This window comes from Eptatretus burgeri, chromosome 13 (assembly GCF_056783735.1).
Source record: "Eptatretus burgeri isolate ZD-2024b chromosome 13, Ebu_testis_v1, whole genome shotgun sequence".
Taxonomy (NCBI): domain Eukaryota; kingdom Metazoa; phylum Chordata; class Myxini; order Myxiniformes; family Myxinidae; genus Eptatretus; species Eptatretus burgeri.
In genome coordinates, this window is record NC_140973.1 from 70,150,228 (window position 1) to 70,164,328 (window position 14,101).

At 41.4% G+C, this 14,101-nt stretch overlaps 1 protein-coding gene across 9 annotated transcripts in view; it reads right to left on the minus strand.

Moving 5' to 3' along the window:
• The window catches only part of LOC147014726 (numb-like protein), an 88,977-nt gene that overhangs the window by 19,683 nt on the left and 55,193 nt on the right, over window positions 1-14,101 (minus strand). For all 9 annotated transcript variants that reach the window (XM_085852905.1, XM_085852900.1, XM_085852901.1 and 6 more), the window contains 2 exons: window positions 11,731-11,948; window positions 6,259-6,385 (listed from right to left, as the gene is read on the minus strand). In XM_085852905.1, coding sequence (XP_085709031.1) covers window positions 6,259-6,385; window positions 11,731-11,948 — 345 coding nt within the window. The remainder of the gene's footprint in view (window positions 1-6,258; window positions 6,386-11,730; window positions 11,949-14,101) is intronic.

Genomic DNA, 14,101 nt, shown 5'->3' on the forward strand with positions numbered 1-14,101 from the left:
TGAAGCTTGGGGTATGAAAGGGAAGGGAAAAAAATTATTGGACCAACTAAAGTCAACAAATTTGGCCAGCAGGACAGAGACGATCCCAGTCTCTAAATTTTGAAAGAGTGACGTCAATGTTCCACAAATATTGAACTAAAGATAGACTATAAGGAATTAAAATGCTGGCCAGACAGCAAGTGGCAAGAGAGTGAAGGAAAATGGGAGCTAGGTGTTCGCTAGGGGATAAAGGGGACTTGGCTGCAGTGGCACAGGGAGAGGCTATGCAACAAAGCTGAAGCTTGGACTGCGGATTAGCACCAGAGGTTCAGAGGTGGAGACCAAGTATAACAGAAATAAATGATGCAGACCTACTCCTGGAGAAAGAACAAGTCCAACCCGCTAACCCAAACCGCATGACACCGACAAAGACAGAAGGGATGAGAGCAAGAACGACAGGCAGATGGTAATGACAAGGACCACAAGGGTGAACAACTGAGCAGATAAAGGGAAGAAGACGAGGATGATGATGAGCAGCATCAACTAAAAAAAGTCAGCCAACAAAATAGAGGAGTTGGGATTGATACCACTCAGGGAAAGACCACTACTATCAAACGGAAAACAACAAACGGACAAAAATACGAGCAAGGAGAACCAACAGAGCACTCAGAAGAATGATCAATATGAAAATCATCCCCCTTGAAGGAAATCAATACTGTGTGCTTTGCAGCGGCACTTCTGATTTGGGAAGATGTAACAGGCAAACAATGCTGAAAGAAGAACAAATAACGAATAGTCACAAGTGGGACATACGCTCATCCCCCAATGGAGAGCTGTTATAGTCGGGGTGCATTAGGAGATAAAGTTGATTTTCAGTTTAATGAGATTTAATTGATATCACCAACAGAGTACCCACACGAAGGGCAATCGTGTGCCAAACATGCAACACGTTATTCTAACACATCCCTTTATTTGGGTGGTGTGCAGGCAATATACCTCCATCACTCCAGGAAATAAAAATAACCTGGGTTACATACGTGAAGCAAAAGCATGTGTATTGCTTATGTGCATTTATAATACATGGTGGTTATAGAGCTCGGATCATTCAAATTGCACTGGCCCATAGGCTGACACCAGAGGCTTGAAGCCGAAGACCGACACATACTATCGCTTTCGCAAGGCACATGATGCCTATTGGCTCCAACCTTTCAATATTTGATGATCCTTTTAATAGTCGCTTCGGATGTTTTACACTGAACGGAAAACTTATCAGGAGGGCATGGCAATTGTGAAAATGACACTTCTGAAGATGTCTAAGTCTTACCAAAATGGTGGAAATATGATTTTTTTTCATGTTACAATTGTGGGTGGAGTCAGGCCAGCTGTTCAAGCAATGGGTATAGAGCGGAGATGCATACATGCAACCACTTGCTCCATTATATATAGAGTCTATGTGAGAGTCACATAATTACATTTTCAGTTATCTCATCTCCTGGATGGAAATTGAAAAAACAGGGCTCATTAGTTTTTGTGAATCAACATCATGAATCATCACGTCGAGTTTCCAAACAATTTGTTGAGCCACCTTGGAGTAGAAGGGGTAAAAAATGAAAAACTGGAAATGGACACTGCCTGAGTGACTGACGGACGGACATCATTATGGTTTTAAGAGTTTGGCGACTGCGTTATTGACGAGCTCACCAGGCCCTTCAGACAGAAACTAAGCACCACCTTGGAAACGGAGACTACTGACAGAGAATTGAGAAAGGAAATGGGACAAATGCAGCAACTCGAAAAAGGAAACTGAAACCAAAAGCAAATAAAGAGAATGCAAAAAAAAAAAAAAATAGAAATGAGAGCAAGGAAGAATAAAAAAAACTATGACAAAGTTAACAAGGGGAGAAAATAAAACGTTAAAAAATAACCTAAAAACATTCCACAGCAAACAAACAAAACAAAAGCAAAATGTATCAAATCCCCCTGAAAAAGATAAACTTGAAGATTTCTGGAAAGGAATTCATGAATGTGCAAAATAACACAATGAGGAGGCAGAATGTATCCAACACTTGGAAAAGAAAAAAACATCGAAGTGATATCCCCCGGTGATAATTGATGAAAAAAGAAAGAAAGAACGAAGAAACTTGATAAAAACACCAATCTTGAAAAGCCCAGGCCCAGATGGAATTCAAAACTTCTGGATAAAGCGACGAGATGCTCTGCACAACCAGTACACTCGAGCATTCAACAAACTGATCCACGAGGAAAAGTTAATGGATGAGTGCCTCACAAAAGGTAACACCTTCCTCATCCCAAAATCTTAAGAAACCCAACCATCTCACAAATTCACCAGACTCCGTGGTGCAATGGTTCGAGCATCTGCTCCGAGTCTGGGAGGTCGGCGGTTTAAACCTCAGCCGAATCATACCAAAGACAAACAAAATTGGTACATGCTGTTCCTTGCTTGATGCTCAGCATTTAAACGAGGATAAAGCACGGACAATCACCATTGTTTGGCATCCATGGGGAGGAGGAAATGCCCTGCTGATGGCGGTGAGAAAGGCGGTGCCATTGTTGTGATATCGCTTGCACCCAGAGTACACTGAGAAGTAACGGCACCTCCCCCAAGCTCAGTGGCTGTGTTAGGTGTTTGTCTTGTCAGTATGTTGATGTGTGTGTATGAGTGGCAGCTCTAGTATGAGCTTTACACCATATATATATATATATATATATATATATATATATATATATATATATATATATATATATATATATATATATATATATATATATATATATATATATACGTGTGTGTGTGTGTATGTGTATATACACACACACACACACACACACACACACACACACACACACACACACACACACACACACACACACGTATATACACACATCATTATAAATGGAGAACAAATCACTATAAATGCCCGAAACCAAGGACGTTAGATCAATAGCTTTAAGAAAATGGTGGGACGAAGTCATTCGGTCAGGTGTCGGGATTGCAAGTAGAAACAGAAAGCACGAGTCACCTCCTTTCGGGATGTAAAAATCTCATGTCAAAACAGCTGTACACACAGAGGCACAACGAGGTATGTAGAGTAATCCACTGGAACATCTGCAGAAATTTAAATGTCCCAGTTTAACGTCCATCCGTGGGACGGCACACACATTGATGAATCACCCTGCCTGTGAAACACCTGGATGACAGTTTATAGATAGGCCAAGATTCCCCAGAAATTTTTGTAATTTTCCACCTTTTTGGTTCTATTTTCATACATTCTCTTGGGTTTTAAACCTGCATACTGTGAACAATGAGACCGAGTTGTGAAACAATGGGAATAAATTACACTCCAAAGAACCTTTTTCATCAGTACAACATCCTTTAAACACCATAACAGCTTCTGTACGACAGAAACCTCAATCCTTGGATGAAGTATTCATCACGTCAATGTGGCCCGAGTTTCGATCAAAGCTGTTCAAGGTGGAATTGTCGAAGGAAATGTCCAGGTGAAAGATTTTATCAAGTGATACGCAGAGGTCGGTTCACACTTTCATGCTGCTTGTGTCTCCTACCAATAATGGAGTGTTTGAAAATGATAAAGCCAGCATCCCACAGGCCTATTATGAGGCAGGAATGGTTTAAGCAAAACATGGATATGAAACACCTATCGTGGCTGCCAAATAAACCAGATGTCAATCAAATAAAACATCTTTGTTTGCTGAAACAAATACCACTAACCCTTTAAAATGCCTCAAATGGGAGTTGATCCACCATGAATAAAAGGAGAGTTTACTTTTCGTGCTTTACCCTTCGTTGAAACAACGAAAGAGAGAATCTCAAAGAAACAGCAGTCCTTCTTTGTTCTGACGAAGGGTAAAGCACGAAATGTAAACTCTTCATTTATTCATGGTGGATGAACTACCATTTGAGCTACTTTAAAAGGTTAGTGGTATTTGTTGCCGAAGGTGAAGGAGGTTATGTTTTCACCCCTCTCTGTCTGTTTGTTTGTTTGCTACTTGGCGAAATCTTCGATTTTGGCAAGTATGTTGGTCTGTTCCGTTTGTTGGTTTGTTTGTGTGTTTGTTACTTACGAAATCTAAAGATTTCGTAAGTATATTGATGACTTCTGTTTCTGTTTGTTTGTTTGTGTGTTTGTTTGTTTGTGTGTTTGTTTGTTTGTGTGTTTGTTTGTTTGTGTGTTTGTTTGTTTGTTTGTTTGTTTGTGTGTTTGTTTGTTTGTTTGTTTGTTTGTTTGTTTGTTTGTTTGTGTTTGTTTGTTTGTGTGTTTGTTTGTGTGTTTGTTTGTTTGTGTGTTTGTTTGTGTGTTTGTTTGTTTGTGTGTTTGTTTGTTTGTTTGTAGGCACGATAACTCGAGAACGGAAGAAGCTACCAATGTCAAATTACACCACATGATTCAGGAGGGTGATGGCTCGCGCTGATTAGATTTTGGTCAAAATCGGTCAAAGGTCAAGGTCACAGTGAGGTCAAACATAATTCCGTAAATTAATGTGGAGAAATGGAGTATTTTTGCTTCGCTCGACGTTACGAGTTCGTTTTAACTTCGATTTTAATTTTGTCTTCGGTTTTTGCGATCGCTTAGGACGCTTAAAAATCGGTTGTCGAAATTCTGGTAAAATCGGATGTTTTGGAGACATTTTAAGAATGTATAAAAAATATTTCACTCGACGCATCACGGGTCGTCACGTGATGCAATGCGCTCGAGCAGACGCGTCGTTGACCCACGTAAAGGTTTTGCGTGTGCGCGCTGACAGTGTTTTCGATAAAGATGGTGTTTAAAAGTCATTTTTTATCCCAATAAAGGTTATCGTCGCATGCCTGACTCGCTGAGCCGTCGGATTATGTAAAGATTGTTGGTGGATGGCCGAATATTACGGTTTTGTGACTTTGATAAAATAATTGCGTGGAGAAATGGAGATTTTTGCTTCGGTCGACGTTACGATTTTTGATGGTTTGGTACAGAATCATCGTAGAAACTTCTGGTTTGCGTCGCTTCCTTCTCGAGAGACAACTTTTATTAGACAAGGTCAGAGGTCAAGTTGACGATTTCATAAGTACCAGTCTATGACTGCTTGTTTGTTTGTTTGTAGGCACGATAACTCGAGAACAGAAGAAGCTACCAATGCCAAATTACACCACGTGATTCAGGAGGGTGATGGCGAGCGCTTATTCGATTTTGGTCAAAATCAGTCAAAGGTCAAGGTCACAGTGAGGTCAAATATTCGAATTTTGATGGTTTGGTTCAGATAACTTGAGAACGGAAGAAGCTACCAATGTCAAATTACACCAAGTGATTCTGGAGTGTGATGGCGAGCGCTGATTAGATTTTGGTCAAAATCGGTCAAAGGTCAAGGTCACAGTGAGGTCAAACATCCAAAACATTCGATTTTTGATGGTTTGGTACAGAATCATCGTATAAACTTCTGGTTTGCGTCGCTACCTTCTCTCGAGACAGCTTTTATGAGAGAAGGTCAGAGGTCAAGTTGACGATTTCGTAAGTACCAGTCTATGACTGCTTGTTTGTTTGTCCGGTCATCTACAGGCCAAACGGCTGGACCGTCGTTCTTAAATGTTTACACCTGATAGGCAATCCACCTGAGACGGTCCGCGTCCAAACCCCGTCTTAATCGGACTAAACGTCACGATGTGACGTCACACAATGTGAAAACACATTTTTGGACATAACTCAGTGACCGGAAGTCGTTACGACTTCCGGTTGACGCCAAATTAAACTTCATTCAAATATCAAAATGATTACTGAATGCATCTTATTACAAATTACGCATAGTTTTCGCAAGCGTATGACGTCATCGTGGCGGAGGATCAGGCATTAAGTGGCGGAGGTATGCGCTCTACTGAGTGCCCTTCCAGTTTTATTTCTTTTGCCTTCATCTGTCGCGTGTGCAGACCACTAATTTTGTGCTGAATTTCGCAATCATATTATATCTTTGTTTGCTAAGCAGTTGTATCACAGCCGTCTATCAGAAGTGACTATTACCTTACGTAAAATGAGCGCAAGCCACATTCCCCCACCGCCCCCCCCTGCCCCCTCATCCCAACCTGCCCTCCTCGAGGAATGTTATCAAATATGGTGAGATGCAATTTACTCTTTTGCGCAATCGATTCCACATCAAGTATTTGCATAAAGCGAAACATTCGGTCAGTGACTGCATGTCCATGAGATGTGACTGTGAAATCAATAGTGACAGCGGTGGAGCAGACATAAGGTGCACAAATGAGAGAGATACCTGTGCCTGTCACCTGGAAGTCCGTTCTTCGCTGAAGTGTGGATGGAAGTTCATTGAGACGTAAAGAGAGCTGCCGCTTGAACGGGGAGGTTTTCTCTGAAAGGGCAGGAAAGCCACGGAAGGAACCCTGCACAAAACAGCGGTGAGAGTAGTTAACGCGTGGGCAGGTCCAAAGAGGTGAAAGGTCACAATTGTTTAAATTCCTGCTGTCAGCCTCAGAGGTGTTAGGTCAGGGTGAAATGTCAGGTTAACTGTTATGGAGATAAAACCTTGTGAGGGGGACGGCAGGAAGGAGTTGATTTATGAGAGCAGGAGCGTAGGTCATATTATAATGTGCAATTGTTTATGGTTTGTCATCATTTAGGGGGATGTGAGCTGTAATATTTTAGTTCAAAGTTCAATTTACCTTGAAGGCACTATGGATCAACCACCAAGTACGTGGGATGTTTCCTGCATGCAGGCAACAAACACACGTGGGCATGCAGAATTTCCCTTCGCTTAAGGTCATCAGTGAGCTCGCTGGGATTTATCAGCAATCAAATAGCTCCCTGGTATTTCACCTGACAGTCGGCTTGGCTTCCAGAAGGTTAGAATCAAAATCCATATTACCGTCACCTCGGATCCATATTACCAATCTCTCGGACATTGTACCAGTGTCCTTACTACGAGGCGAGCACATCCAAACTGCTCAAAACCAGTTATTCTTAACAAAACCCCGACGACCTGACGAAACAACCAAATGTTTCCTGGAAAGCGTTTTGGGATTGAAGATACTTGAAGAGACAAAGAAAAGCAAGTACGAGATACTGGGAGAAGTCGATAAAAGTAAAACTATCGGAGACTTTACAGCATGATGATTTTGCACTTGTTTTTTTGGTACAAAGCATACACGATACGGATAAATGAGATTACAAATAATGGGCCAAATGCTTCATTTCATTTGAGCTTGCTGTGCTCAAAACATACAAGGAAACACTCAATTTTCTGTGGGCTCATGCTCAAGATTGGATAGAAACATCGCACGATCCTACTCCAGAGACCATTTCATGATGTAACTACAGAACAAAATCTGAACAGCGATCCTTTAACTTTGACCTTAGCTCAATGCAATTACAAACATTGACGGATAAACATTGTGGATTCCCATCTTAGGGTTTGAAAAATCTATTTCACCCTTCTGTTCTGTTCTTACGTTTGGCTGCCAGGTAGCTATCATTTCTTGGAAGCACAGCTGTGCCGCTGATGCTGTGCCCCTCTACTAGTACACTGGTACTCATTTTTGCCAACCTTGGAAGGATGACAGGCTGAGTCAACCTCACCTGGTGTGAATTCAGCAGCCAACAAGGCTCGAACTCAGGACCCTCTGAGGATCTTAAGCCAGCCACCCGAGCCGCGAAGCCAACACCAGCGTATTTCCCCTTAAGGAGTTCGCACAACAATTCCAGTTTCCCCCCTAATGGCATTGTTTTGCAAATGGTCTCTATTTCACAAGTTTTTAATGGAAATGCATCGATTCTGTGTGACACATACTCCATAAGAGATAAAACGCACCAAATAGATATGAAGGTACGAAAAATTGAAAAGATAATTTCAAAGCAAAACAAACTGTCGGCGATCTCACGTCACGTGGTCCAGATGGAGTTCACACAATTGTGATCTGCACGAGGATTCCAAAATGATTCCATTATTGGTCCTCTCCTCTCTTCGCCCTCCCTCGTGTGCTATTTGTCATCTTGTTAAGTGCTCTTTCTACGTCGATTATTTCTATTCATGTACTTTGTACTGGCACTTGTTCCGTTCACTGTTCAAGCACGTCATTTCTCTCGCCATCAGGCTTCGTCTTAATGCACCAGTTTGTTATTTTTAATTCTGCTTGGAAGTCCTATGATTACTTATGGATGATGATTAGATGATTGTAAGCCAATATGCTTTGTAGTTAAGAAAAAGGAAAGCTCAGAGGCAACCAATGCTCTTACTTCCACGTTACTGTCTCTTGTTACTTCCCTCCTCCCTCTCTCTCCCCACTCTTGTTATTTCATTCCTTGTTTGTTCAGTCTCATCAGCATGTGTGGTCTCATTACACCACCGTCGGTCCGAGGCATTTATACCTTCTGTGATCTCATTCTTCCATGAGCCTCAATCTAGCATCGAAAAATAATGCATCAATGAAAGAAACTAGACATCTGTGATCACAAAGCGATCGCCAAGGGTAAGCCTTCACCGACCGAGTCTTTCCCTTGGGGATTGCCTGCAGCTTACCTTTGGCCCGTGATCCAATGATGGCCATATTTTTTTTGGACCACCATCCAGTCGTGGCCAGAAATATTGGCACCCTTGCACTTTTTTCGGGTAATGCAGCATTTCTTCCATAAAATTGTTGAAATTAAACAATCGTTTGGTATCTACATAATTATTTCTTTTGTTTGCAGTGGAACAAAACAAAAAAAGCTAAATTTTTTTTTTACAAGCAACCAATCCCAAGTCTTAGCTTATTCCACACAGAAATCCTAAAAATGGCCCGGACAATAAATATTATTGGCACCTTTGAGAAGTTGTTCGAAAAAATTAGATTTCAAGCAGATGATTCTCCTTTACTTTGGAATTGAACTCACCTGTGGTGAGTTGCAGGTGCCTGCATAATAAAAAAATCACCCACTCAATCAGTTTTATTCGAGGAAAGAAGTCATTCTGCTGTTTTGTGTCACTGTGTGTACCATAATGAGCATGGAGAAAAGAAAGAAAACCAGAGAATTGTCTGAGGAGGTCAAACACAAGATTGTAGCCAAGCATGAACAATCTCAAGACTATAAATCCATCTCCAGAGACCTTGATGTTCCTGTATCCACCGTACGCAATGTTATCAGGAAGTTTAAGGCCCATGGCACTGTAGCCAATCTTCCTGGACGTGGCTGCAAAAGAGAAAACTTGATCGAAGATTGCAGCGAAGGATTGTTCGAATGGTGGAGAAAGCACCTCCATCAACTGCAAACAGATTCAAGCTGTCCTTCAGGCACAAGGTATGACAGTACGACAGCACCATCCGTCGCCAACTTGATGAAAGGGGTTTCTATGGTAGGAGACCCAGGAGGACCCCACTGCTGAGAGAGAGACATAATAAAACCTGACTGGAGTTTGCCAAAACACAACTGAACAAGCCAAAACCTTTCTGGGAGAATTTCCTGTGGACACATGAGACCAAATTAAAACTTTTTGATAAAGCACATCATCTCGATGTTTACAGAAAACAAAATGAAGCCTTCAAAGAAAAGAACACCTTCCTCACAGTCAAACATGGAGGAGGTTCAGTGATGATTTGGGGTTGCTGTGCTGCCTCTGGTACTGGGTGCCTTGAATGTGTGCATGTAATCATGAAGTCAGGAGATTAAGAAGGCATTTTGTAGCGCAATGTTCAACCCAGTGTCAGAAAGCTGGGTCTCCGTCGAAGGTCATGGGTCTTGCAGCTGACAATGACCCCAAACACACTTCAAAAAGCACCCAGGAATGGTTGAAAATAAAATACTGGACTGTTCTGAAGTGGCCAGCAATGAGTCCAGATCTAAATTCCATTGATCACCTGTGGGGAGATCTGAAAACAGCAGTTGGGAGAAGGCACCCTTCAAATCTGGGAGAACTGGAGCAGCTTGCACAAGAAGAGTGGGAAGTCAGTCAAGAGGTGTAGTAAGCTCATTCATGACTATTGGAAGTGCTTGACTCCAGTTATTTTGTCCAAAGCCTGTACTACCAAATACTAAATCGAGGGTGTCAATGCCATTTATTTATATTTTCTGATTTAAAAGGAGATACTAAGTTCCGAATGAAAAATATAGATTCTGTAATATTAACAGTGAAATTAAGAATTATGGAGACCAAATACTTTTGTCAATTTCAACTTATTTTTAGAAAAAATTGTGAGTTATTTGAGGAAGGTGGAAAAAGGGTGCCAATATTTTTGGCCGTGACTGTATAACCTTGACCTTCAACATTTAGGGAAAGAGCGTAAATTAAGAAAATATACCCCCATCTTCAATCTATCCAGAAAACCCAACATGAAAATTGGAGGAAAATTGTTCAAGTTATGATTTTTAAAAAGGTGTTTTTTGTTAATTAGGTCACAACCTAAACAAGTAGGTCAAGCCACAAATAAAATGTCAGGTGCACAACATCAGTGCTGGTCCACGATTATGATGCAAGAACATAATTGGAGGCCAAGTGGTCTTCGAAATTCCGCATTGGGAGAATTGAGCGGACAAAAAAAAACGTTTTTTATTTTAGACCGCAATTTGACCTTGACCTGGGGTTGTATTGTATCCGCAATTAATACCTGGAAGGGTATTATAGAAATTTAGCGTAAATGTTGCTTCCTCTCAGCTATCCATGAAGGGCAATTTCGTTGCGATCGGACAAACCTTCGTTGAGTTTTGGTGAAAAGTGTTAAAATGTCTATAATTTGGTCATGACCATAAAATTGGGTCAAGGTCAAAAAAGAAATATGTTGAAAATTGAAAAAATATTGAAAAAAGAAAGATAAGGAAAAAATATAAGTACACCATCCTTTGGTTGTGCATTCAGCCATTCGGTCACTGGTGGACGTGAAAGATTCTACGTTGCCTTTAAAGAATGGCCACTATATGCTGGTACCTTGAACAAATTACAACTTCCTCTGTGAACCTACTGCACAGAGTGGCAACCTGACCCAGGGATGGTTCTCAATCATGTAAAGTACTTTGGAAGAACCGATACTCGAGAAACAGAGTGTGGTCACAAATGGGTGAAGTAAAGTATGCGGTGTCAATTGGACAACCACAGTCAAAGTGCAATAAGTCATTTGTATTTCATATTTTTTTCTGCCTTTCTCATCTTTCCTTTCCTATTTGTTGTTCATTCCTTATTTATCCACTTTGGTTTCACTGGTGGTGGTAATATTGTGGTGTTGTTGCAACAGGAAGCTCATTTTCTGTGTTGCGAGCTAGATCTTCTTAATTACTTTGATTCCATACTTTTACTTTGTTGATGTACCATACTTTTTGCAGAGCATCGGTGCTGCCCTAGCAGTTCTTTGGCAAGGGTTACACTGGGTGGTTTGCCATTGCTGTTTGTCCATAATCTATCCTTTTAAATGCTGAGAATCAAGCAAAGAAGCAGCACGTACCATTTTTAAAGTCTTTGGTACGACTCGACCGGGGTTTGAACCACTGACCTCCCAGACTCAGAGCGAATGTTCTAACCATGACATCACCAAATCTGGTGATGAGTCATATAGCAATGAGTAAATAAATGGAAAATTATAATAAATGTTACATATTTAACTCGCTCACTCCATCTGTGAAGGTTATGACTTTGACTTTTGCTTTCACTCATTGAATGCCAAAAATGTCCCCCCAAAAGATGCAAACCTTGAGAATATTGAACAACTGCCAATCATAACTTCAAAGGAATATTCAAGAGGTCACCATTTGTCACCCAAATGCCTACCTGCCGCACGAGCTGCTCTAAAGGAGCGTGCTTGCGAGGGATGGCACGCGGAAACCCAGCTTGGGCTGACGGCCCATTGGAGCCTGCAGCAACAGCCCATTCCACCTCGCTCGATCTAACTTGCTTGGCTACTCCCACAACGGGTCCCGCTGCCATCGGCGTGGAAACCTCTGTGAAGGCCGGACTGCCAGTTGTCACGGCAACTGTGTCTGGAGACCCTAAAGAAAACAGGGTGGAGAGAGTGGATTGTGGGAAGCAATAAAAGGGTAAAGAAAGGGAGTATTGAAGAATATCAAAGAAACACACAAAGTCAAGGATTGTAGGTCTTTGGAATTAAGAGGCAAAGAGAAGCTTTCAAAAGCTAAATCAACTTACAAGCACTTCTGTTGCAGCCAAATGATGTTTTGATATCAAGGCTAAACAGCAAAAAAATTAAACCAAATACTTTTCCTCAATGCTTCGGAGTCTATTGAAAAGGCACGAAGAGTCAACTAAAATGTCTTTGTCTTTATGCCGTTGGGCATTTCAATTGACAGGTTGGAGCTTATGTAAAGGCTCCAGGAAATGAATCGACTGAAGCAATGAGTCATGCACAGCAACCAATCCCAAGTCACAAAGAGTGGGAAAGAGCCATGAATCCTGGAGAATTGCATGTGTTGTGCAAAGATGTACAAGTGTGCTCAAGGCTCGTTTATATTTCCTTATACTTTAATAACGTTTCTAACTTTGCTCAGAATATTGAATTCAACAATTTTACTGTCCATGTTAAGTGGTTTGTACTCCACCCTCTCTTCCCCCCACCGCCCGACTGCCGCCCTCCACCCAATCAGATTTCGCACTCGATATTGCCTGGCATTTAGTTTGTTGAACAAATCAATATCCAGCGCCGGCTGTACGCTACGCAAACACATTGCCTTACATGAGAGCGATAAAAGGCCGCAGACATGCATTATTGAGAACTGGTTTGATCTCCACCTGGCGTAGAATGAATGAATAAATAAATAAATAAAACAGAAACAAACAAATAAATAAATAAATAAATAAATACCACCTTGGACTTCTCTCTGTTAAGATTTGTAACGTTGCCTCCCTTTCAACTCCGCATTCTCGGGGCACGTACTTTCTTCCCGATGGGCTCCTGGAATGCCGACAAAGCTTGCGCTTCATTACGCTGCACTAGGCCCGATCTATGTGCAGTGAAATGAGGGTGGACGAGTGGGCAGCAACAGGGATACCCCATCGGAAAATAAGTGCACAATGGCATTTATTAATCACATTTTCTCTGCTGGTGTATCATTCCGTTATTTGATTATTATTAATTTGGGAACATCCGTATAGCGACCCGAACACGATGCGATTTTCCACCCAGTACATTCTCTATCCCTCGCCTCGCAATTCCTTTTGCTCATTCTTTGTTTTTTCTTTTTCCTTCTTTAAATAGAGGTCAAGGCTCGTGGAAGAGCAAAATGACAGACCGTGGAAAATCAGCAATCGAAAATTGAGGTTTCAAGTGAACCGACAAATGGGACTTATAAAATGCATGAGGAATCTATCTATGCATTGAATACATAAAAATGGCAGAATAATATCTGACCCGATCCTTTCCCACTGTAGGCACAAACAATCTTCTTCACTTCAACCCCTTTCTTCCCCAAACTCATTTATTTTCTTACTCATTTTCTTCCTATACTATCCAAACTCCCTTTTCTTCCTCTCTTTCTCCACTTCCTTTTCTTTTTATCAAGTGAACTCGCTCATCTCTACTTGCATATGTAATGTGTCGGCTGTCAGTGCAGGCTTGAAAGCACTGACATGATGGGGACGGATTCAAATATTGGACTGAAATGGGTTCAAGTGAAAGCAATGACAAAATAATCATAAATAAAGAAAAATAGGGAATGCGTGTGCAAATACAACAGTGTCTGTATGGACTCTGATAAGTTTCATATGTTCATCTTCTATTGTAGATTTCTCAAAATTAAAAACCAAGGAGAATAATAATCACAAGTGATCTACAATCAACAATAAAATAATTGCAAAAAATGAATGAGAATTTTCAGAGCCACAAGACATGGATTTAGAAATAAAGGTTTCGCCAACATCGCTGCGATACAAAGCCTGGTGTTAGCTTAGTGGCTCGGGCGGCCGGCTTCGGATGCGAGGGTCCTGAGTTTGAGCCTCGTTGGATGCTGAATTAACACCAGGTGGGGTCGACTCAGCCTGTCATCCTTCCAATGTCGGCGAAATGAGTACCAGTGTACTGGTAGAGGGGCACAGCTGCGCTACAAGAAATGATAGCTACTCGGCAGCCCAGCTGCCATTAGCAAGAACAGAATAGAAACTGCGATCGATACACAAATATGGTGCAAAA